This window comes from Callospermophilus lateralis, chromosome 4 (genome assembly GCF_048772815.1).
Source record: "Callospermophilus lateralis isolate mCalLat2 chromosome 4, mCalLat2.hap1, whole genome shotgun sequence".
Taxonomy (NCBI): domain Eukaryota; kingdom Metazoa; phylum Chordata; class Mammalia; order Rodentia; family Sciuridae; genus Callospermophilus; species Callospermophilus lateralis.
This window is the reverse complement of record NC_135308.1, coordinates 27,733,088-27,758,199: the sequence shown is the minus strand read 5'-3', so window position 1 is coordinate 27,758,199 and position 25,112 is coordinate 27,733,088. Positions and strand designations below refer to the sequence as shown.

At 35.5% G+C, this 25,112-nt stretch overlaps 1 protein-coding gene across 1 annotated transcript in view; it reads left to right on the top strand.

Moving 5' to 3' along the window:
• Positions 1-6,760: 6,760 nt before the first annotated feature.
• Asb5 (ankyrin repeat and SOCS box containing 5) overlaps positions 6,761-25,112 on the top strand; it is a 44,345-nt gene continuing 25,993 nt past the window's right edge. The window contains exon 1 of the mRNA XM_076852378.1: positions 6,761-7,135. Coding sequence (XP_076708493.1) covers positions 6,940-7,135 — 196 coding nt within the window. The 5' untranslated portion in view covers positions 6,761-6,939. The remainder of the gene's footprint in view (positions 7,136-25,112) is intronic.

Genomic DNA, 25,112 nt, shown 5'->3' with positions numbered 1-25,112 from the left:
CTAGGGTAAATGATATGTTTTATCACTTTGTGGAAATGATAATTATTAATTTCTAAGTGTCTGAAAATACTTATCTAATTTCTCTGCTGCAAGATCTTTAAGGATCATTGTGACATCATTCCTCTGCTAATGTGGTCCCATGCTTTGATCTTCAACATGTGGCATACCAAAAGGTTTTCCTTTATGTGGTCTTTTAAATATCTTGCTAGTTAAAATGAGATCATTAGAACAAATTCTTAGTCACAAAAGACATACGTGGAGTCCATTAGCTTCAGCCAAATGAAATACATAAGCATTTAGCCAAAAGCTATTTATAAGCCACACATGGCACAATTGTGAGCTGTGAATCACAGGGTGTGGTCTAACAGGAGGACAGTGGTAAACCAGACAACATAAATGTTTCAGCTCTAATGTTTGAAAAATAACCTGGGAAGAATTAGAGTGAGAAAAATCTGGGTTGGAATCCTCATACATCAACTCCAGAATGTATAATCTCTTGCAAATCACTTGTTTACTTTAGAGGTCTGTTTTCTCATCTGTTAGAAGGGATAACAATAATAATTTCTTTATAAGTATTTTATAAAGAAATATATAAGTACTTCAGAAAATATAAATATATCAAGATATTTTCTGTATAAGTGAGAAAATTCTGAATTCAAATTGGCTTGACAATGTAAAAGGGATTTATTACTTTACATTACTATCAAATTCATAAAGGTGTCAAATCCAGCTGTTTCAAGTTCAACTAGATACAGGTGCTTAAATGACAGTACCATGATTGTGCCTTTCCACATCTTGACTGTACTTTCCTTTGTTTTGGCTTAATTCCTCAGCAAGCTCTTTCTTTACTATCAAGGAGAGCTCCTAGGATCTTTTAACTTTGGACTTTCATCTTCTCCTTCCCTACAGACTAAAAGGACCTTTTATAAAACTTCATCAAATATATCTTTCATTGACCTCATTTGGTCAAGCATCCCTCCCTGGAGCCAGGACATGAAGTTTAAAGAAATTCTGAACTGGGATAGGTGGCACATACCTGTAATCTCAGCTACTCCAGAGGCTGAGGTAGATTGCAAGTTCGAGGCCAACCTCAGCAATTTAGCAAGAACCTGTCTCAAAATAAAAATTATAAAAGGAATTGGGATATAGATAAGTGGTATAGTGCTCCTGGGTTCAATCTCTAGTACCAAACAAAAAAATAAAAATAAAAGAAATAAGAAATACAGGGTTTTCAATAAACCTTATAGTAGGTGAAATGTCTAGAACAGTGTGTGGCACATAATAGGTATTTAATCAGTGTATATTAAATAGTAAAAAAATAAATAGAAATAGAATCCAGCTATTGAACACTTAAATAGGAAGAGCTACTAGCTTACAGTCATGTTTTCCTGGACTATACATAGAGGACTAGAGCCTGTTTAACCTGGGGGTGATATTCAGGTAGGGCAGATCACAATGTGCGATGTTTTACAGGACTCCATTTTTAGGATAGAGGCTGTTTTGTCATTTGGAGATAGTCAATGAGTTTCCTCAAAGAATCTGAATGTAATGGAAAGCTGTCAATGAGAACTTTGTGGATAAATATTTTTTAAGGAATATCATAATGCTAACAGAAATTATTGTTTTGTTCCATTATACAAAAACTATGGCCATTGGCCAAACACAAGCATTCATTCCCAAGAGGTTTATCAAACAAAGCAGAACAGTCTTATCCATACTCTCCTCACAAGCAACATAAATAATAATTATTATGACATTTACTATCTCTATGACACTGTGTCCTTCATGAATAATTAAGGATAACTAATAGAAACCTAAGGCTTTGGTGTCTATACTTCTGCTGCGAATATTGTTTATGACAGAAGCATGATGTCATGTCTAAATCTGTACCAGGAATTATGATAATCTGCTTTGGTTTATCTTTCTGAAGCAAGGTATTTCCATGCGCACAGCTTTTGGGTAAGTTAAGATAAACACAATATACCAAATGTAGATAAGACTAAAAACCAGCATTAATATCCTTGAAGAAACTCCTCTTGACGTGTAAACACTTGTGCTTTTATTTCAAACTCCCATGCATCCTAAACATCTAAGGTTCCAGTGTATTCTAAACATCTAAGGGTCTCATTTGCTTTTGTTTTCTTTAAGCGATTTCACAAAACAACCAAAAGAAGTGTGTTTTGTTATTGTTGTTGTTGTTATTTTGTTTTGTTTTGTTTTGTTTTGTTTTGTTTTGTTTTGTTTTCCCCAGTGGTGATTTAAGACCAATTGTGACCTATTTGGTTGCTAGTAATAACTTAGGTGATTTTTCCTTTTCATGTTATCAGCTATGATTGACCTTCACATTTATGGGTAAATGACTTTTCTCAGTTTGCATTCACTATGAATAAGTCATTCTCGGCAGCCCTGTTCTGGACTTGGGGCGATCCTTGCATTGGTACTGAACATTATCAACCTTGCTGTTTGAAATGTGTCCCTGTGTTTTTTGGCAGGAATAAATGATCACATTTCTTATTTTTTTTAAGTAGTCATCTCAGTGGAGTCACACATTTTGCTTATACTATGACTTATAGATCATAAAGCAATAGTAACAGGCAATTATTATTATTAAAATTATTATTATTATGTATTATTTTACATTAACGTTTTCAATATAATAACTTGGATCAATACTGTAGTTAAGTCAAAGAAGCCCTACAATCTCAGATGATAAAATGCTTTTTTTAAAAAATGAGAATTTACAGGATAATCTAGCCACATTTGAAAAATGTTATTCTATTCAACTTGTGAGGGACATGAAACTAAGTCTCTCAAATATATAAATGGCCAATTTTTGTAATACCCTAGGATGTTAAAGGAGAAGAGTGTCAGGAGACCTAACAGTGACTTCTCTGACACCTATAAGAAACAGAAACAGTGCATAGAAAGGGCAGATCAGGAGGAAGCCAAAGAGCCTTTTTTTTTTTTTTTTTCTTTTTGGAAATTGCTTTAAAGGCTTACCCTCTCGACACTGATGTCCTGATTCCTACTCCATTATCTATCAGAATACTGAGTTAAATGTCATCCCTGAACTCCTGGCCAGACATGATATTATTTTCTTTATTCTTGTCCTCTGAGCTCTTGCTTTGTCATTTGACCCTACTTCAGACACTGTATGTTTAATGTACGGTCCTTTCACTCCCTTTTGGTTTCCTCTCTGTTGTTCTAATGCGGGACACACACCAACTCTTAGCTTTGAAAGGTCCAAAAATATTAGTCACGTTATGAAACATTTTCATTTGTTGAGTACATACAAGGTTCTGTCTCTTTTAATCATCATAGCATGTATATAGCCTGCCTCACTAATTTAGGTGCATAATATTGATCTACTGTGTGTGCATGCACGTACTTGTGTGAGAATCTGTGTGACTGTCTCAATCTCTATAGGTTTGAATTGTACTTGCTCAGTCAAATTGTAAGTGCTTAAACAGAGAAAACGTTAAATGCAACTTGAGCATCTGATTTAGAGATACAACCATGTTCAAATAGCATTGTGGCCCATAATCAATGTTTGTGAGTCACTAAAGTTCTATAGGCTCAACTTTTCCATCTTTAAAACATAAATAACAGCAAGACCCTCCTAAGATGTAATCAAATAGAAATGTGTGTACACATATACATACATACACACATTTGTATATATATGTATGTATGTGTGTATATAGCATACAATGACCCTCAAGAAATTATTTCTTCCTATATTTTAAATTACCCCCAGGCCATTCATTCTAGTAAGCACAATATTGTGCTCAATTTCTACATTTAGGTTTGATTGAATAAAACTGAACTATTAGGAAAGTTGGGATGTATGACATTTATCACTAAAATCCCTCTACAATATTCTCTCAAAATGGTAAATTATAAGAGCATTTATAATTATGAAATTACTAATAATTATTTTATTTTTAAAGAGAATACTAATTCAGGTCAGGGGGTGGCATACACCTGTAATACCAGTGGCTCAGGAGGCTGAGGCAGGAGGTCCACAAGTTCACAGTCAGTCTGAGCAATTCAGGGAAGTTCTGTCTCAAAAGAAAATATCAAAAGACCTGGGTATGCTGAGGCTGTGGCTCAAAGGTAGCGCACTTGCCTGGCATGTGTGACACACTGTGTTCGATTCTCAGCACCGCATATAAATAAAGTTAAAAAACATTCATTGAAAAAAAAAAGGGCTGGGGTTGTAGCTAAGTGGTAGCGTGCTTGCCTCTCATGCATGAGGCACTGGGTTAAATTCTCAGCACCACATAAAAATAAATAAATAAAAATAAAGATAGTGTGTCCATGTATAACTAAAAAAGAAATTTTTAAAAAAGAGCTGGGAATGTGGTTCAGTCATGGTTAAGTGCCTCTGGGTCTAATCCCTGGTACAAAGAAAGAAAAAGAAAATGCTTATGTCAGGAAAATAGATGCACAATAATTTTTGTGTGTTTTGTAAGTATTAACAGAGTTATTGAATATATTATTTATTTGGAAGGTTCCTAAATATAAAAAACATAGCATCTGATTTGTATTTGATTGAGTTCATTTACCATGACTTATTTGATTTGGCCTTAAATTTAATTAACAGGCTTATAGATGGTACAATTAGCTGAAGAAGAGTGCCACCACAGAAAAATTGAAGTGGGAGTCAAGGAATTAATGAAAATAAAATCTAACTTTTTTTTTTTTTTTTTTTTGGTACTGTGGATTGAACTCAGGAATACTTGACCACCGAGCCACATCCCTAGCCCTATTTTGTATTTATTTAGAGATAGGGTCTCACTGAGTTGCTTAGTGCTTTGCTTTTGCTGAGGCTGGCTTTGAACTTGTGACCCTCCTGTGTCAGCCTCCAGACCCAATGGGATTATAGGTGTGTACCATGGTGCCTGACAAAAGCCAACATCTTGATGTGAAATCCTGAAGATCGTACAGTAGTATTTTTTCTGGCAAAGATTTATACTTAATGCATCAATGACAGCAGCTTTAGTGAAATAGAAGTGTTTCTTAGCCCCAAAGAATCCAGGCTCCTGATGAGCTGATGTGGAGATAATTATTTATAATAGCACTTACTGGTAAAGAGAAAGGAGTGAAACCTTAGCCAGGCACTTAGATGTGTGACTAAGGCGGGTTTATTTCTGATTCTAAAGCACTGGAGTGGAAGTCACACGGTGACTCAGAGCATTGTGACGACCCAGCTGTTCACAGGAATGCCTCTTCAGTGTGTGGTCAGGCATCACTGTGCCAGAGGGAACACTCACTGCAGTGTAATCATCTGTACTCATCTACTCGACACAGTGTCAACACTGGTGAGAGAGAGAAACATGCAGTTCATTTATCTCCAATACTTTGAAGACAGTTTTCACTGATTTCCAAAGTGCATATGAAATGGCATCCTGGACCGTTCAGCTAGTATTGAAAACAATACAAAGGGCCATTTTCATGAAGAGTTTGATGATTTTCTTCTACCGTGTTAGTCTGATTTATTTTACTGGGAGCCATTCATTCATTGGGGAAAGAAGCAGCCTGCCTCTTTTGACAAATTCATTAACAGCTATCTGTCCCTTGTCATAGGAATATTTCATGTAAGTCAACCTAATTAGAGAAGTCACACAGGATAACAAGTATATACCAAGGCAGATAAGCACATAGCTCATCTCATTTGCACCCATCATAGATGCACTCCTTTTCTCAAGAAGAGCCACTGCTGTTTTCTTGTAACTTGGTTACTTGTTACTTTGAAAATTCTCAGAATTTGGGAGCACAACAAGGAACAGGCTCCAAACCTGCTCATATAAATAAATAAGTAAAATTCCTCTATAAGATATTTTATACTTTGATATTGTTTTTACTTAAATGCCAAAATACTGCCATTCTACATTATTTTTCATAATAATTTTACTCTATTTTTTTTCAAGTCTAGTTCATTTAAGGATAGCTGTGCATACAATTACATTTCTTTCATGAATAAATCCATTGGGGTTATCAAAGTTTATAGGCCTAAAAAGTATATTGTTTTGTTGGTTTTAGCCATTCTTGATGAGATACCCATTCACACAATAATTCCTCTGTGTGTTCTACTTCCCCCAGGAAGCCTTTTTTGACCTTTTTTTTTTTTTTAAATCAGGATTAGGTCTTTCACTTTTTGCTCACAGAATACCTTGTCCCTACCTATATTGTATTTTTCTGATTTCTTGTCTGTTTTTTCCTACAAACTATGAGATCCTTGAAGCAGGGACTATTATATTCATCTTTGTCTCCCCCAAACATGTATAAAAATGCTTGTTTGTAGAAGATACTTTAAAAGCATTCACTGAATCAAGGAACAGCGTCAAGTTCTTAATCTAGGATCCAGGTTAACAACTTGTGAGAAAAAATACGTTTTCCTACCAACAATGAAAAACAATACAATTGACTAACTGGATGAGCAGGCATTAAGATCCAAGTTATGGCCTATTTGCTGATTTAGCTCATGGTCCATAAATAGTATCATTTTAAAGCTTTGAATCAAAGGACTTTTCAATATTTTGATACTATTTACATGAACCACGGGGACCCCAAATATACACCTTTAAATTGTTCCTGATGACTAGATAGCAAAAAAGGAAACAATAGGCATGATTATATTTCAATATCTAGGTCTTGAAATTCAGGGCAGGGAGGTGGCAGTATCATTTTCTCTTGAGAACGGAAAGTCAGGAGTCTTGTGAAACCGTGATGCAGCTGCTTCCATGGAATATTGTCAGACCAATAGGAGATTGCGAAGAACTTTTATGGACAGTATAAATATTTTGAGCCGTGGGCATCATTACCAGCTGATATTTTCTTCCCTTAGGACCAGCTGTTCAGGAGCATCCCGGACTAGAGCCAGGCACAGTTGAGACTTGGATCTAACTAAAGATTGCTGCGGATTCTTCTGCAGCAATGTCGGTGTTAGAAGAAAGTCGACCGTTTGCTCAACAGTTATCCAATGTCTACTTTACAATACTTTCACTTTTCTGTTTTAAACTTTTTGTGAAAATCAGCCTTGCCATCCTCAGTCACTTCTACATTGTGAAAGGGAACCGCAAGGAAGCGGCGAGGATAGCAGCTGAGTTTTATGGAGTAACCCAAGGACAAGGTACGTTTGTGATTCGCTCTCCCGTTTCAAGTTGAATTTAACTATCATCTGATCTATAATCCAAGAAAACATCACATGTTTTCTTTATGGACAGCTTCAAAGTAAATATTCTGTAAACTTCTGTTAAGAAAAATTCTTGTCACTCATTTCATAGCATCATGAAGAAGAAAATTACTTTTCAGTGTGCATGTTTGGGTTAAAATCAAGGTATCCTTGCAAAATTGGTTGATGGAAATACACTGTTATTCATGTCTATCTCTTTCTATTAGTAAGTGTTTAAAAACTTTAAACATTTCTCTTGCCAAGTCATGGTTTTAAAGGTAACTGATTGCATTTCAAATGTGCTTTGACCTGCACCTGCATTACAACAGTTTAAATCAAATATTTAGTAGTTAAAAGAATTTTTATTCAAAAGAGATTTCAAGATTTTATTTCACACAATTTTATAATTCAATTCTAAAGCAAAACACAAAAAAGGAAGATTTATGGCATGTGTTTTCCTAAAGGGATTGTTATTGCTTTGCTCAGTTTGTGAAAAATTGATTATAAAAGGATAGGAACATGAATTAGCAAATTTTCTATGGGTGCAGCTAAGCGCATCCATGTTTGTTAGAAGAAATTGAAATGTGTGGTGAAATGAAAAACTGCAATATTAATCATATGCTTTAAAGGCTGTAAAACCATTTATATTCTATTGGACCAATATCCTATACAGTAAAAATGATTCAGGCGGTGAGCTTAAAAATGACATTTTAATTTCTTATAGTCTTTCAGCTCATTTTTGATTTGAAATGAATCAAAGCATGCATGAACATTTTATAGCCCAAATACCTCTAGAGCAATTTAAATTTTCATTATCAAAATTTAGTGTCACATAATTAGAAAATATAGAATTCAAAAAAGGAGCACTTAGAGTAGAAAGTTTGACTTCTTAAACGCTACTTGTCAATTTGTTCCATAATTCATCTTAAAATCTATCTTATTCTATCAATATATGGAAACTTGAGTGGAAAATATTTTGTGATGTGTGAAGTAGATAGAGTATTTTTTCTGAGGAAGATTACTTTTGTGGAAAGTGAGGAATTTATATACTCACTCAAAGTAAGGAAAATCATAATGCCAATAGGAAACTGTAATAGGAAACATGAAATCCAGAGGAAATAGGAAAAATTCAATCCTTTACCTAATAACTCTGCTTCAAAACAGGCATAAATATTTAAATAAGACTTGTTTACTGTGTCATCCAACTGAAAATAACAAGTTCAGTTGACAAATGGGATACTTCTGTGTGAAAACAGCAAACACAGAAAATTAAACTTAAAACAGGTAAGATTCTGAGGTGATAAAATTTACTCTTGTTGGCAGCCTATAGGTCATTACTTCATAGTGAAATCTTATATATGCACAATGAGTATTAACTTACATAAAACACTGGAATACTTGCTAAAAAGAAGAATTTTTTTTTTGAAGTTATTGGCAGGGGTTTTGGAGGATGTTTTGAAAACTCCTTTTTGTTCATGTTTACAAATAAAAAGACAGTTCTGCTTGGAGTTGTAGTTCAGTGGTAGAGTATGTGCCTAGTACAAGCAAAATGCTTGAGTTCAATTTCCAGCACGATGAGAGAGAGAGAGAGAGAGAGAGAGAGAGAGAGAGAGCAAGCGAGAGAGAGAAACAAAGATAACGACAAAGACAAAGACATCTCCCTTTAAAATGATCTTAGTGGGCTTATACAGGAAATAGTTCCCATGAACTCTTTTGATTTCATCTTAGGATATATTAGACCTCTAGGATTTTGTCTCAACACAGAGTCATGAAGGAAATCAATACTCACTAGTAGAAAATATTTTTTCCTGGAAATGTAAAATGGGAATGAAGTTATAAAAAGCTTTGTGTTGTTTTTAATGTTAGACCTCTTTAACGAAACTCTACTTTCCAATATCATACATTAATCTATATATTTAACAATAGAAAATGTAATTTTTATTCAGCGCAAGCACAATTGGTATATAATTTTATTTTAGTATTAGAAGACTAAATCAAGTACTTACAAAAACTCTTAGTCTCTTACTGCTAAGAAAAAATTCTTTCTTGCCCAGGAAATTATTTCCTCCATTTATCATAAATTTTTGTCTTTCTCTCTCCACCCCCCCCCTTTTTTTTTTTTACTATAATTAAACTAATTTTATTTTGTTTGTATCTTCAGGTTGACTATTCAGGTTCAGTTATCTTTGTTTAATCCAGCAATTTCCTTCTTCCTTGGAAAGATTATCACCTTCATTTCACTTTGAATTAGGTTTCTCATTCCTACTCTCAAGGATTAGCCAGATTGCTCCCCAAAATATCTGTGAGCAGTTGCCAAATTCCATGGAGTAAAATACGATGTACATGTTTTCATGTCTTTCATAATCAAAGACCTTGTTGACATTCTAGATGTCCTCCCCCCTGGGCAGAACTACTTTGGTTTGAAATAACAGAGGCTGTTGGTTTTTCTCAGCACTAATATAATTACAGTTCACGGTAGCAGACAAATGTAGTTTTTAAAAGAAATTTCCAACCAGCTGAGACCTGGGTATGATTATATACCAGAATGCCGAAAAGCTATGTGGTAGTTAAAATAGCTTAAAACATTTCGTTCTTGATCCCTTTGTGATTCCAATAAATTTTACAAACCTATTTTTTTAAACCTCTGAAGATTTATCAACCCCACCATCATATTAAAGGGACCTATTCTTTGTTATGCTTTTCTATTTAACCATCTCTGGTATCTTGCTGTTAAATGTCTCTGTATATCAGAGGTCAAGTCTATTTTTAAAGCTAGCAGTATACTTTGAGAACAACAGTGGGATTCAATAGAATTGAGAGGTGTTTTCAATGTAATATTAAACAGTACAGAGGACAAATATAGATGTTGAGGAAGATGTTCATTTGGTGAAATCACTCTCAAGGCATAGAACTACTCCAAAGCCATGAACTACAAATATCCCAAGAATACTAAAAGGCAGTTCTTTTTTTAAGGGCAATACTTTCCAAATTCCATCTTAGGCTCTGAAAGGATTTGGCAGTTTTACCTTCAAGCAGACGGGCCAGTTTTTAACATCTGTTTCTTGAACATCTTTGATATCAAGATATTGAAGATATAGGATACAAAAAACGCAAAATATATTGTTATTATTCTTAAGTAGTTTATATCCTTATTGAGGAGATGAGACATCCACATATGATACTCACTTTTAGACCTGCTAAATGGCAAACAAATTAAAGAATGAAAGGATCAATTTCAGATGTGGACTTTCAGGGATATCTTTACGGAGGAGACAAATGTTGAGTTGACCTCAGAAATGAGTGAAAGCATGGATTTGGGGATGCTTGTGGTGTATTGTGAAACAAAGAGTTTGGCTAGAGCTGAAAGTTCATGCAGTAGAAAAAAATAATTACTTGGACCCAGATATGAAAGAATTTGAATGGCAAGCTATGCAATTTGGACTTGACTTTGAAAGCAGTTGAAGTCACTAAGAGTTTTTGGTAAGAATAAGTTGGGAAGATAGGAAAAAAACATGTAGGAAACCATAATTTAAGGTAGATTAATATAGTAGTCATCTTTGGGATTAGACAATGGGACAGATTTGCAGTAAGTGGGTCAGTTAGAACCTTGCCATAAGATGAGGCTAAATTGATTTGGTGATATTGGTGTGAATAGAAAATCAAGAATAACCGCAAAAAAAAAAAAAAAAGAAAAAGGAAAGAAAAAAGAATGAATCTGATGATGACTTTAAAGAGCATTAGCAGAGCGAGCAATCATTACTGTAGGTAACTGAGGGTCTCCAGAAGGAGATGTTAATATGACAGTCAGAAGAGGGATTGATCAGCCACCCAGGTCAATGTACAGCTCCCAGGCGAGGCCACCTGGGGGAGGTAGACCTTCAGCTACTTTGTGTATATAGAAGGTCACCTACCTATCTCTACTGTGACAAATCAAGGTAAACAGAAAGTAGTAACTAGAATCTGAATTCTAGTCATGCAGTTGATTTATTTAGTGTATTTCCTTTGCTCCACTTTCCTGGTCCCAGGCAGCCTTCTGGTTATGATTTTTTCCCTCACTAAAAATGAATGTGCTGACTTACCCACCAGAGAGTTCTAGTCCTTCTGAGACTTTTAGTGCTTATTGTAAATTAGTATGTTCGCATCTTGATACCAATCTTTAGTATCCTGTGCTCTTTGAGCTATAAATCTATCTATCTCTGGTAGATTTTTACCAGCTTTGCTGATAGATCAGGTTTCAGAGTCTGCAAGGCCCTGGGCCAAATTTTGGATTGTGGAAAATTCCTCAAGGTAATATGTATCTATGGGGCCACTTGAGAAGCATTCTGTTGACACTCGGCCTCACCAGCCTCACCAGGCACTCCTTTTATGGTTGAAACTATTCTATGCGTATCATAGAATATACGTAGAACATTCCAATACAGTGCTTTTGCTTGTTATTTTTGTAAGTTGGGTTTTAAGGTTGACATTAAGCGCATAATTATTTTTTGTTCCAACTGCAATTGACACCTGGAAGTAGGATACGGTGTAAACATGCCACCTCAAGTTAAAAAAACTTTTAGTTTGGGGGAGTCGTGTGACCTGGGTAGGAAAAGTGTCTATAATTTTATATGACAAAATATCTTTTTTTTCCCCCTCCATCACTAAAGTCCATCCTAGGATTAAAATCAACTTTAGGAATTTGACTCGCAGGCCATTGCCAGCAATTTCAGGCGCTCTAAGGAAGAATTTGCTTTATATGATTTTTGGTGCTACCATATTGATTGTGCACAAGATTAATTATGGTAGGAACATTTTTCAAAATCTCAGGAGTCAAATCTGCAGGATGACCTCTTTGATGGTTTTCATTATACGAATGTACAAAAATAGCCTCAACATAGTTTGGACACATTTTCTGTACTTAGGTGAAACAACTCTACATAAGAATAACTGAAACCAATAGAACTATTTTTGTCTGACAAAAGGCATCATATTACATTCAAAAGTGCTCCTAATTTTTAAAAAAAGTTTTAATTTTGTCCAAACTCTTTTATTTTTTTGGAAATACCAGAACACTTTTTTTTTTTTTTTTTTTTTTTTTTACAGAAGAGACCATGTAATCCAGCAAATTAAAAATGAAATATGGGAATAAAGTTCTGAGTTTAGAAATGACTTTCTCCTATTTTAGTCATACCTTTTTTTTGCCTTTATATTTGGAAAAATGCATGAATTTTTGAATTAAAAAATTGGTAGTAGCTTAGGAAGAAGCTGTTTTTCTAGAAGTATTCTTCTTAAACATTTTTGTTCTTCTCTTCTTTAGTTGTTCAGTTACCTATTCATTTATCACTTGCAGCATATACAACATTTATTTGTATACGTCCTAGGTCAAAGGCACTGTGCTATGTATTAAGGATAAAATTTACCAAAATTCACATCTTTGTCTTTAAAATGTGTATACCCTAGAAGGAGAGAAATCATAATCAAGTAATTGAAAAACATGATAAATACTACTTTACAAGGTTAAAAAAGATTCTGTAAGAGAACAAAAAAATAAGAATTGTTCTTCCTGGGGTATGTCAGTTAAAAAAAATCTGTGCTAACAATATATATATTTTCCCCTTCAATTGTGCACATATTCATGTTCATAATGCTCAAAAACTTTCCAGTTCTCCTCTCTCAAACCTTATTAACTTACTTTTCACTTGTTATTTTTAAGCTAATATCTCTTACCTAAACCTTTACCTAAGCTCAGAGTTTTGTTTAAAAATTTTTTAGTTTTAGGAAAATGACAAGTATATTCATTGCTTATCAATAAATCTTTTTGAAAAATTACAAATACTTTGGTAAAAATTTCAGAATTTGATTGACTGGACATAGTCAAGTCTTTAAAAAAACCATATAATAAGGATGGTGAGTGAGTGAAAACTAGTTGTTAACTTTTGGTTTCCCATGTTACTATCTATTTTAGAAAATGGTAAGTTATTTTAAAAAAGCTATTTCCCTTATTCATTGATGCAACTGACATAGTTCTGAATTTAACTCAGTCCATCAAAAAGCCACCACTGGTTTTTTTTTAGAATGGAAATATTCCAATAATATCATGTCAGGAAGGAAGATGCTAAAGGGTTCCATAATTGTCAAATTGTTCTGAAAGAAACTTCCATATGGTCTGTGAGTAAACAAATACTACTTTTATAGTGGCTTTATTTCTGACAGGTAAATGCTATATGTACACATATTAATATATGTGAATGTAATATATGTATACAATATATAATTTCTAGAAACATAATAAGTTACAAAAATTATATTTGCTGCTGATGGCTTGCTTTCTGAGTGAAAGGAGAAGAACTTGGATGAGGTGAGTCAAACCTTGCACATGTAAAACAACCAGACAGCAAAGAATAAAAGCATACGTGCTGAATTGAAGTCAGTCAAGTTTTGCAACAGTTGTTCTCTTAGAAGTCAGGAAGGGAAGAAACTGAGTTCAGCTGAGATATAAGGCACTTCATAGAGAAGGCAGAACTGAAGGCAGAAATTCAAAGTCAGGGCACAGGTTTTTATGCAAGAAGTAGAGATGAAACAAAATTGAATGCAAAGACTAAAAAAAAAAAAGAAAAAGTTTAGAATTGGAATTAAAGAAGTCTGGTCCCTTTGGAGCATGCTTGCTAAAGATGAAGATACACAGTTGAGTGGTCAACTGTGTACTAATGGACACATCTTTCACATCTTTTCAAATCATGCATCCAAAAGTTTCTAGTAAAGAACACTCTAATGCTTTTACTGAATTCAGTGTATGAGTCATGAGCCAATGATGGAAATAATTACTGCTATAAGTATTTTATAAAATCCTTGATATAATTATTTAATATGCCATTATGTACATTTCATCAACTACATGTCAGAGAAGATGGAATACCTCACTGACACTGGCTCAGTGGTGCACATCCTGGGTGGCTCCATGGCAGTTTCATGGATCTCTGCAAGAATTTTGGCACACTTTCTAAACTGGAGAAAGATTATTCCCAGTAACAGATAAACCATGTTATTAAAAAATAGGTGGAGGGGCTGGAATTGTGGCTCAGTGGTAGAGTGCTTGCCTAGCACGTGCAGGGCCCTGGGTTTGATCCTCAGCACCACATACAAATAAAATAAATAAAGGTATAAAAAATAGGTGGAGTATTTAGAATGCTTCTTCCTCAAAGCTACCCTCAAATAGTTGAAAGAAGAAAGAAAGAAAAAAAGAAAGGGAGGGAGAGATGAAGGGTAGAGAAAGAGAAAAGGAAGGAAGGAAGGGAGGGAGGGAGGGAAGTAGGAAGGAGGAAGAAAGGGTGGAAAAAGGAAAGGAGGAGGAAGGAACAGAGGGGTTTTCTTACTCCTTATATATAGAATTTTTGGCATTTCCTCTTCACCAGCTGCATAGGGAACAATGATTCATTTCTTCTAGCCTTCCCCCTGCAATGCTATAAAGCAAATCATTGGCTTTTTAGAATGAAAATACTCAAAATACTATCAAGTCAGGAAGGGAGATGCTAAAGGGTTTCATAATTGTCAAATTGTTAGTTCCAAAAGAAACTTCCCTGTGGTCTGTGAGTAAACAAGCCCACTCTGTGGAATTTAGATTAAGAGCAAATATTTTAGAATAATTAGTAATTTTTTTCAGTCCTACAAAGCCCCGTTGGTTTCTGTGGGACAGGATTTTGAAAATGTGTCTTCTAAATAGATGCAAGAGTTTTCTAGAAGAGTCTTGGGGATTGACAGCCTTAGTGGTGTGAGGGGAAAGTTCTCATGGTCCTCTTTCTCCTCTTTATATAGATCAACTCTGCTTTCATGAATCTCTGTAAGTTGGACGTTAGGAGAAATTTTCTTCAAAGGAAGAGATAAAATAATGTTTAAAACTAAACTGTCCCAGTTTATTTAAAATATTATTTAAGTTATGTGCATCGTGTTACAGACCTTCACTCTATGAGTCATAAACTGAACATCTTTTCGACATTCTTTCCTAGGGATTAGAAGAACAGTTAACATTTGGGGCCTGTCAGGAATGTGCATAACTATGTGAAATGGCACAAGGGCATCCTGTCTCCATTAGGCAGCTAAAATTTCCATGTCACCATTACCTACTGAATAAAATAGAAACCTTCAGAAATACGTAGGCTCTTTCCAGAAGGCTTATAGTCTTAAACTATGGGCACGGTACAAACAAACTGAAATTTAATACCGAAATGCCACTCGTGTTCTTAAATAGAAGCACTGGATTGCCTCAGCTGTCAAGTGTGCAGCTTTAAATGAAAACTGACAATGATAAAATTAAAGTCAAGCCTCATCCATTGAAAATCCACTCTTCACTATCATAATGCTGCAAAGTCCCTTGTTATTAGAGTGAATCAGGTAAGGCTACCAAAATGTGAGAGGAAGTCATCTTTCTCCAAAAAGGTTTCAACACACTCCAGTAGCAGTTAAATAATGACCACCAAGAGTAAGGACTGACTTAGCTCCTCAGTGACAACCAAACCCGTCTTTGATGACCACTCAGAAGATCCGTGAACACTCGTGTTTTCCAAATTCTACCTCACTCACTAAGAAACGATCATTTCTATCATCCATTAAGTAAAATTAACTTTTTAGAATAAAATGTTGCACCAAATGTATTTCTGAATCTGGAAGCTAGATGTCTTCTTTCCTGCTTGAACTATGATCCAGAAGGGCAAATGTAGAAAAGGAAAAAATGCTGGTCCTTTTGAGTTGAGATACACAGAATCATAGATCCATTTTCTGAGAAGAACAAATACTTCTTCATAGTGACATTCCAAGAACTAAAAGACAAGGAGCTGAGTCGGCCAAAGTCCCAGCAACTCAGGATGCTCAGGCAATAGGATCATAAGTTTGAGGCTAGCCTCAGCAAATAGAGAGGCCCTAAGCAACTTAGCAAGACCCTATCTCAAAATAAAAAAAAAAGAAAGTGGGGCTGGGAATGTGGCTCAGTGGTTTGGTGCCCGAGGATTCAATCCCTAGTACAAAAGAAAAAATAAATAAATAAAAGACAAATGAAAATTTGAACATCTCATTCTCTCTCTCAACCCTGCCCCCCGCACACATGTTATGATGAAATTGCTCATCTAGTAAAAATAGGGTAGGAGCAAAGTTCTATTCAGAGAAGTCAACAAAGCAAGGCTGGTTTGTGTGGAGAAAAAACAAGAATAATGAATGTTAAGTCCTAAATAATACTTGCATTATGTAATTGGAAAGATACTTCAAGAATATGTAAGAAAGAGAAATCTGTTTAAATAAGCACAATATTTCGGATTCACAGGCAATAGTGATATTTTTTTTAATTTTTGCTTATGAAAGTTAATTGGATTTAATGATAGAGATTTTTATGATAATTTAAAGCTTCGTTTTAAGAAGTATACACTTATAATCACAGATCTGGTTTTACAGCACTATAATGAATATTTTTATTATTTGATTAATTTGAAAGGCAAAGTGGTTAAGTAAAAAGGGGAAAAAGTAGTTTGGAATTAACCTAAAGTTCATGGGGCAAGTGCAATTTATGCTAAATACTTGAATGGAGACTGAATTGTAACGGTATGACAGCTAAAGCAGATCTTTCAAAGATGCTGTCATTCTGGAGCAGGAAATGACAGTTTACTAGACATAAAGTCAATTGGTCCTTGAAATAACTGTCTGTGGCATACAGGAAAAACAACGCTTTGGATATTGAAGAAAGTCAGCAAATATTTGTAGAATGAAAAAAAAAAAAAAACCTTATCTAGGAGAAAATGGAGGTTAAGATCACATTGCATGTAACCTAATGACTTACTGGGACACACATTATTCAAACACGCTTGGCACATTTTAGCTGTGTGATCCTAGAAAAGTTGCATGACCTCTGTAGGCCTCAATTTCAGCAGCAGCAAAATGGAGATATTGGTACTTTAAAGGATTAATGTCAGTCTTACATGAGATACAATTTATTACCTCAACCACTCCCCACAGTGTCTAGCATCTAGTTCACACTCCATGTTAGCTTTTTATATAATAAATTTTTAAAAAAACAAAATAGAACTGGCTAAAATTTAGTAACACAGAAAATCATCAATAAGAAAAGATAATTAACTGTGTTTGCCAAGGAGTTGCTATAAACATGTGAGAATACCAGGATGAATCTACTAAGCATGGGCTGGGTTCTAGCATCATGGCTATCCATTAGGTAGAGAATTGGAGCTCTGGAAGGTTAAGGAAGGAGCAGAATTTCCAATGAGACCCTGTTGGGGCTGAGCTTTTTTGCTCTTGGTCAGTGACCTCTCTCACTCCATGGTCTTTCACTCTCAGGACACCAAGTGTGAGCAGCTAAATCAAGTTCATCAGGTCTCTACCATCCATGTACTTTGTCTACTGGCTTTTTTCATAGCAGAGGTTTTCAACTATTTAAAATGTTTATAACAGACAACCAAAATAATCCATGCATTTTATGCCTTTAAGACTAAGTTATTCATGGGCTGGGGTTGTGGTTCAGTGGTAGAGCACTTGCCTAGCATGTGTGAGGCACTGGGTTCAATTCTCAGCACCACATATAAATAAATACATAAAAGTCCATCAACAACAACAACAAAAAATTTTCAAAAAGACTAAGTTATTCATGTTATTCAGATACTCTCTTTGGTATACTTTATGAAACAAAGTAAGGCCTTACAGGATTGGAGCAAAGCCATGCTTATTGACTCCTATGGTGCTAGGCAGAATGTTATGGTGGGAAACCTACTTCAGAAGTTGGGAGTTGTAAAATTACTTGGGGATATTTCTTCTACCATATTATATATCAAAGGAACTTTTCTTTGTAGAAATTCTTTGACAAATTTGTAGCAGCCTGTCACAATGACATGTAATGGCAAATTTCTGGCTTCTTTCTTACAGTCACCGTCATAGAAAGAGTTGGAGCTGCTTAACCTCCAACATACCAAAGCACCGGATGGATATTAACATCCTCTGCCAAGCCATGCTTCTTAAAAGCCTCTTGGTCTTTTATTTTCTTTTCTCTTAATCCCCAGCAGCTGAAAAGAGAAGACAAAAAATAATGACAACATTAGTGAAGAGCTGAGTCAGCCAGTTCAGCTATTTGGCTTTTTCTTTTCTTTTCTTTTTCTTTTTTTTTTCTCTGCTCTTTTCTGCCAGGTCACTTCTCCAGGAAGTGACCAAAATATAATTTGTCCACTAAGACTAACTCACAAAAGTTCTTTTTTTTTTTTTTTTTTTTTTTTGAGACAGCAGAAAAATACGTTTTTAAAATGAACATTATATATGGATACAGAATTATCTCATGTAATCAATAAGCCTCAACTCTGGTCCATATTTTAAATTACCTAGGGCTTTATGCACAGGCTTGAAAGTGTTCTTTCTAGAGCTATGACTCCCTGGGCCATTGCTGCTTTATCAAGACGCTGCAAAGTCTATGGGGGAGTGGGCATGCCTCTTTCTAGAAGATTATTTTTAAAATAATTTTTGTCTTCAATCTTCAGTTTGAGACCATTCAACTATAAATATTACAATTGGGGAAAAGTGACAATTGAACTAATAGGAAAATTAAGGTTGAGATTTGAAAAATCTGAGAAGCTAGCATTTTCCTACAATATGGGTAAGTGCAAATCTCAGCCTAGAGTCAAAATTGAAGTTTTACTACTGAAAGCTTGGCAGGAATATGATGAAAGACAAGGATCTCTCTCAAAGTGGAATGTATTATGGTGACTTCCCAAATTTAAGAGTAGCACGTCTAAGCAATAGCAGTCTGTGGCAACCTCCAAAATTTTCAGGATGTGGCTCAGTTTATCTTTTTTTTTTTTTTTTTAACTAGACTCCTGTTTGTTTGTTTTGCTTGTTTGGGCACTGATGGAGATTGAACCTGAAACCTCACACATAACAGGGAAGCATTCTACCATTGAGCCACATCCCCAGCCCTTTGGTAGACTCTTAAGGATAATACTGATATTAGTACTGACCATTTGTTCATTGAGGTGATAGAAATCCAGTTCCATGTGATGATATTAGAACAGTAGTATTTTAACGGAATTGCTGTTTTTCATAATAGTTAAATGCTAGATGCTGTAAAAATTTATGTTTAAAATTTGGTAAAATTCCAATCAAATATATATGCCAGAATATGTGTACAACTGTCGTTTATATGTAGTATATAAAATGGCTTAAATTACTGAATCTTTGTTACACTATATAAACTTTTTATTTAAAGGAGTACCATCTAAAATAAACAATTTATTCATTTAATGTACTACATTTTCTTAAATTGAGGTAACTCCACGTGTTGTCTTTCTAGTAAATACTATGTGGTTAATATTTTAGACAGAGGAGAAAATGAAACATGGAAAGAAATAAACATCCTCTTCAGAATAGAGTGAATCCCTTGTTTAAATTCCCTATAATTGAACTTAGTAGAGTGATTATCCAGGCTCTTGATATTACCCAAACCTAGGCTTTGACTTGGCATGCCCCACCTCACATTTCCTATTGATAAAACATTATATTTATTTTGTAATTCATGAAGTTTTTGCACATATATTACCCATATTCATCCTTATAACTGTCCTCTAAGTCAATGGTATTGCACTTCTTTTGCAGAGAAGGAAACAGAAGCTTAAAAACATAGAGGAGCTTACTCAGGTTATTGATCTACTTAGAGCAAAGTGAAAATGTAAGCCTGGGTCTTCTGAGGTTGCTTCTCATATCACTCCTGACTTACCATCGTGAGGTTTTGCTTCTTTGTTTTGGATTATGATAACCTGAACAAATTCAACATACTATACTGTCAGGTTGGTATATTTAAGAGCTTATAAATCTCACCAAGACAAGGACTCATTTCATCCTTAGAAAAGTGCCTGGCAAACAGAAGCTACATAATAAATATTCAAGGTTGGAAGTAATACAGGAAGAAGGAAACAAGGAAGGGAGAAAGTGAGAGGATTCAACTTAAATAAATGGATTTTATTACCACATTCAACTTCAATGCAGGGTGGTGGTTACTCTAATCATGTCTGATTCAATGTTGTGAAATCATATGCATTCAAATAATTGTTAATGGATAGCGACTCTGGGAATCTCCAAGAACAAATAAAGACGGTAAATACTGTCCTGAAGTTGAATCTATAGGTAATGCCTTCATCCTTGATCAGTCTTATTGTCACTTTTCTCAACACCTTTTATCCTCATGAAATCATCCTTAGTCCCTTCCCCAGATAAAAGAAATATTTTTTGTATTTCTTTTTAACTGGGATCAGTTAATGGCTGTTAATATATTCAAGTATCTTCTTCATCCTTATTAACTCAAAGATTCTTTCCTTTGGTGAGGAACACTGCTTGTTCACCTTTGATATTTCATCTTGAGTGAATATACTTGAATTCTTAAAGCTTTATACTTTCTGAGCCAATCTTCAAATATTATTAAATGTTGTTTCTTTATTCATTTGAACTTAAACACTCAACATGGTACTTCAAAGTGTGTACAGCAAACAGAATCTCCCACAAACACCAGATACCTGAATAATAACTGCAAGGAGGGTGTTCTCTTTTTTCCCTAAAGCAGATCATAATATTGTCAAGTATTAGCAAGGGTCGCAGGAAGGGGTACGGCTGATAGAACTGAGAATCAGAACCAGCTGAAAACAAGATCTCTGAACTTTAAATCTTGACCCTTCATTCCACTATGTACATCACACTTGAGCCCCAAATTTTGTAGTATGTGTTTTATTTAGCAAAGTAATAGAAATGATTAAACAAGCAAAATTAAGAAGTCTTGACTTTGCCATGCACACAACTGGCTAATTCATCCACGGGCTTCTAGAGGACCACACTGAGAGGAATGCTCTGTGTCCAGTACCAGGAACAATTTTTCCATTGTTGATATAACAACAAGCAATGAGAAAGTAACATCCCCCTCTTCTCCCAGTGGGTTAAGCCAAGGCAGAGTCCTGCAGGACAGCCATGCTGTTCTGACAATATGGATGTACCCCAGCTGGTATGAAACACTGTTGTTGAGGCATCTCTGGGACCCCTGACTTTCTTTGCTACTTTTACAAGCACACTAAATTTTCATGAAAAATATCAGCATAACACACTCTAATTGCTATTGGTGTGTAAACCTTCCATAAACACGTGGTTAGTGGTGATAAAGCTATTTGTGGCTAGAACTATAGAGAGGAGAAAGATTATGGGTAAAACTGCTCTTACATTAGACCTTTATCTGTGATACATATCAGATTTTCTCCCCAGCAGTTGTTGCCCTAAGACTAGAGAACAAGGGTTGTTGACTTCTTTTCTTGTATGAATTGTTTTAAGATTTCAAGCAGGCAGTTGGTAGAGATAGAACAGTATGTGGAAAAGCAAGAGAAATACATAAGAAGCAAAAAAAAAAAAAAGTGTCCTATTAAGAGAATAGAGAACTCCTTGTTTTTTATACATGTGTCAGGGGCATTCTAAAATGTGCCATTGCAAAACTCATTTGATCCTGTCAAAAATCTTGTGGTGTAGGTGCTATTGATCATTAGATTTTTTTGCCTTCCTTATTTTATATCCACTGGCTCAGATTTGTTTGCATGTGGTGTTGGGTAGCAAAAGAGTACATTGGAAAGAGCACAAGGTAAAAGCTGGCGATCTCTGTTCCAGTGTTGCTTTGCCCTTCACCCATTGGGTGACTTTGAGGATACAGTCTACCCTCTCTCAACCTCAGTTTCTGCCTCTGTAAAAGAAAGAAGTTAGGATCAGGGGATTTTCAATCTCTGTCTTAAAAGCCACTGGCCCTTTCTTTTGCAATGATTTGAAGGCTCAATTTGTAAGCTGATGGAGTAGAAACTGCACTGTTTGAAGACAGCCCCACACTTCGCCAGCACACTCTGTGGTGGCTGTATTGAACTAATAAGGCTCTCTGAAGCCATTTGTAAATCACTAAAGTAGATGACATCTATGTCCACTTTTAGTTCTGAAATGCTGATTCTTTCATGCTATTTCGATTTCTGGTGAATCATTTTTTGTCCCAGAGAAGCTTTTAGCACAGCGAACCCAAGTTACCTTTTGTGACTTTATTGCACCCATGACCTCAGCTACCTCATTCCAGAACTTGAAGAATGTAATAAACAGAACTGCCCAGAACAACTGCCTCAAGTCACAAAATAACATGCAACGACAATTATTTTAAAGCGCTCACTCGCTGTGTCCTTGCAAATGGTGTTTTATTTATTCACTTCTTTCCAGGGCCATCCAAGGTCATTTGGAGTACACTATGGGCAATTTTGCTCCCCAGTCACTCTGGAGTACTCTTCTGTCTGCAAAGGTTCTTGTCCTCTCCACTGCGCACGTTCCCAGTACTAGGAGAAAGTTCCAAGGTCATGTTGGGTGCTTTATTTGTTCCATAAAGATGAACAGTTACTTTTTTCAGCACAAATGGGAGAAATAAAGTCTCTTACCGCTCTCAGTGGTAGAACAGATAGAGATTCTGCAGATTTGGGCAATTAGGGAGAGCAGGAGGTCCATATAGCACTACAGAATGGAATAAAGAACATCAAGGGGAGAAGAAGAGCCACATGTTTTCCTTCTCCTGTTGGGGTGTGATGTTTTCTGTTAACCTATTCCTCTATTTTAAAATCTTTCTAGCTGGGGCACTTTTTGTGGATTAGCCACCTGCGATGGTTTTGTGCTGGTCAACTTGGTTATGCCAGAACTGCTTCCCTTTCCCGTGTTGTTCTGGGTGGAATTGACCAGAAGAGAAGTGAGTATAAGATGTGGATGGCAGTGTGAGGAGCTGCCAGTTGTACATGCTGAAGCTTGGTGTAGGGCACCAGGTGCTGTGGTTGGTCGCACAGGTCATTTTGTACTACCCAGCTCCACAGCTAGTTCTGCTCCATCAGGTCTCCCCTTTTTTCCTGAGTCCTAGGCCAGGAACAAGTGCAGTTCTGTGATGAAGGACAACAGCTTCTCCTCAGATGATCGACATCACTGAGAATGGAAATGTTGATAGGCATCATTCCAGCTTTACCCTTCTCTACTTGACATCAGTTCTTGCTGGTACCAGGCGCAGAGATTTAACCAGATCCTGCAATGCAACAAGATACGGTTGGCATAATACGTCCCTTCTCCTGAACATTCAGAGTGATCAAACCTTAACTTATGGGGCTGGGGTTGTAGCTCAGTGGTAAAGTGCTTGCCTAGCACGTGAGAGGCACTGGGCTCGATCATTAACACTACATAAAAATAAATAAATAAAATAAAGGTATTGTGTCCAGGTACAACTAAAAAAAAAAAAAAAAAACTTAACTGATACATTACTGATACCTGACTGAACTGGTCACCATAAGAAAATTACAGATCAATCTTACTTACTGATATAGCTACAAAAAATAACTATCAGCAAACCAAATCTAGCATGAGGTTCTAAGAAATATAGCATGATAAGGTTTTCTGTTTTACATAGCATCCTGATCCATAAATTGAGCAGACAGAGTAAGTACTCTATCAGGAGATACAATCTTGTTTTGCAGAATATAATCAAACCTGCAAAAGTTACCTGCAGATTATTTTGAAGAAAATCCCAGACTTTTTGTTTAATCAATAAAAAGAAAATGGATCAGATGGTGACCAGAATGATGTGGGGAGAACCATTAGCAATGATGACAATATTTCCAATAGCTTAATCTGGGCCTTTAACTCAATGGTGATATTACAACTGAAAGAATATTGACATAATAAAGGGAAATTTGAGGGTAGAGAATTGACATGATGAAGCAATGGATTGGAGTATGCATACTTCCATATCAACATTTGAAAGTCTTGAGGGTAATGATAAATTTATTAATAAACTTTCAGTAGAACACATGATACTGCATTATTATACATTTAAGAAATGTCATCAGTTCTTTGTCCAGGACTCTGGAATTTACATATTCACTTCAGCTCAGTAAACCTGCAGAGGGAGATTGTTCAGATTAGATGTTTTATCACCACAGACAAGAACCTGGAGACTGTCAATAAGAATATTTTGGAGATTTCTGTGCTTCAAGAGTATTGCTCAGTAGTACACACCTGAATCCCAGTGAATTGGGAGTCTGAAACGGGAGGATCACAAGTTCAAGGCCAGCCTGAGTAAATTAGTAAGATCCTATCTAAAAAAATAAAAATGAAAAGGGTTCAGAGGTAGAAAGTATCCCTGGGTTAAATTTCCAGGGCAAAAAAGAAAAGAGTATTACTTCTTTGAATTACTTCGAACTCTGTGGCTTCTTCCTGATCCTTTAGACTTTGTTTTTAATTGGTTCTTTTTAGTTATGCATGACAGTAGAATCTACTTTGACATAATTATAAAAGCATGGAATGTATCTTGCTCTAATTCAGTACCCAATACCTCTCCTTCCCCCTCCCTCCTTCCACCCTCTGCTCCCTTCCCTCTATCGTGGATATATTCTTTATTCTAATATATTAAGTACTTTTCCTATTTTTTCTATTTTACATCATAATGACAGGGCTATTATATATTGTATCTACCAGCATTTATTTCTTTGCAACCAATAGACTCACCAGTGCCACAGTTTTTGATATATTTTTGAATCCATGGCTCTGTTAGTCTTTGCTTTCTTGTTACTTCCTTTGCATGGACTGTTTTTGTTTGCTTTTGTTTGGAGTTTTTCTTTGGTTTGGTTTGGTCTCCCTTACAAAGAGGCAAATTTACACATAGTCTGCCAAGAACTGTCTCAAAGTTAGCAAGCAAGTAATGAACCATAAATATCTGAAGTTACCAATAACTGGAGTGCTTGAGGTGTGGTTTTTAAATTTGCCTTTTAACTTTATCCCTTGGTAAGAAGGCAAGATTCAATGAAGAATGTGGAATAGTGCATTAATATCTACATTATATACGATTATGAATAACGCCATGACAAGCTAACATTAATTGGAGCTAGCTGTGTACTAG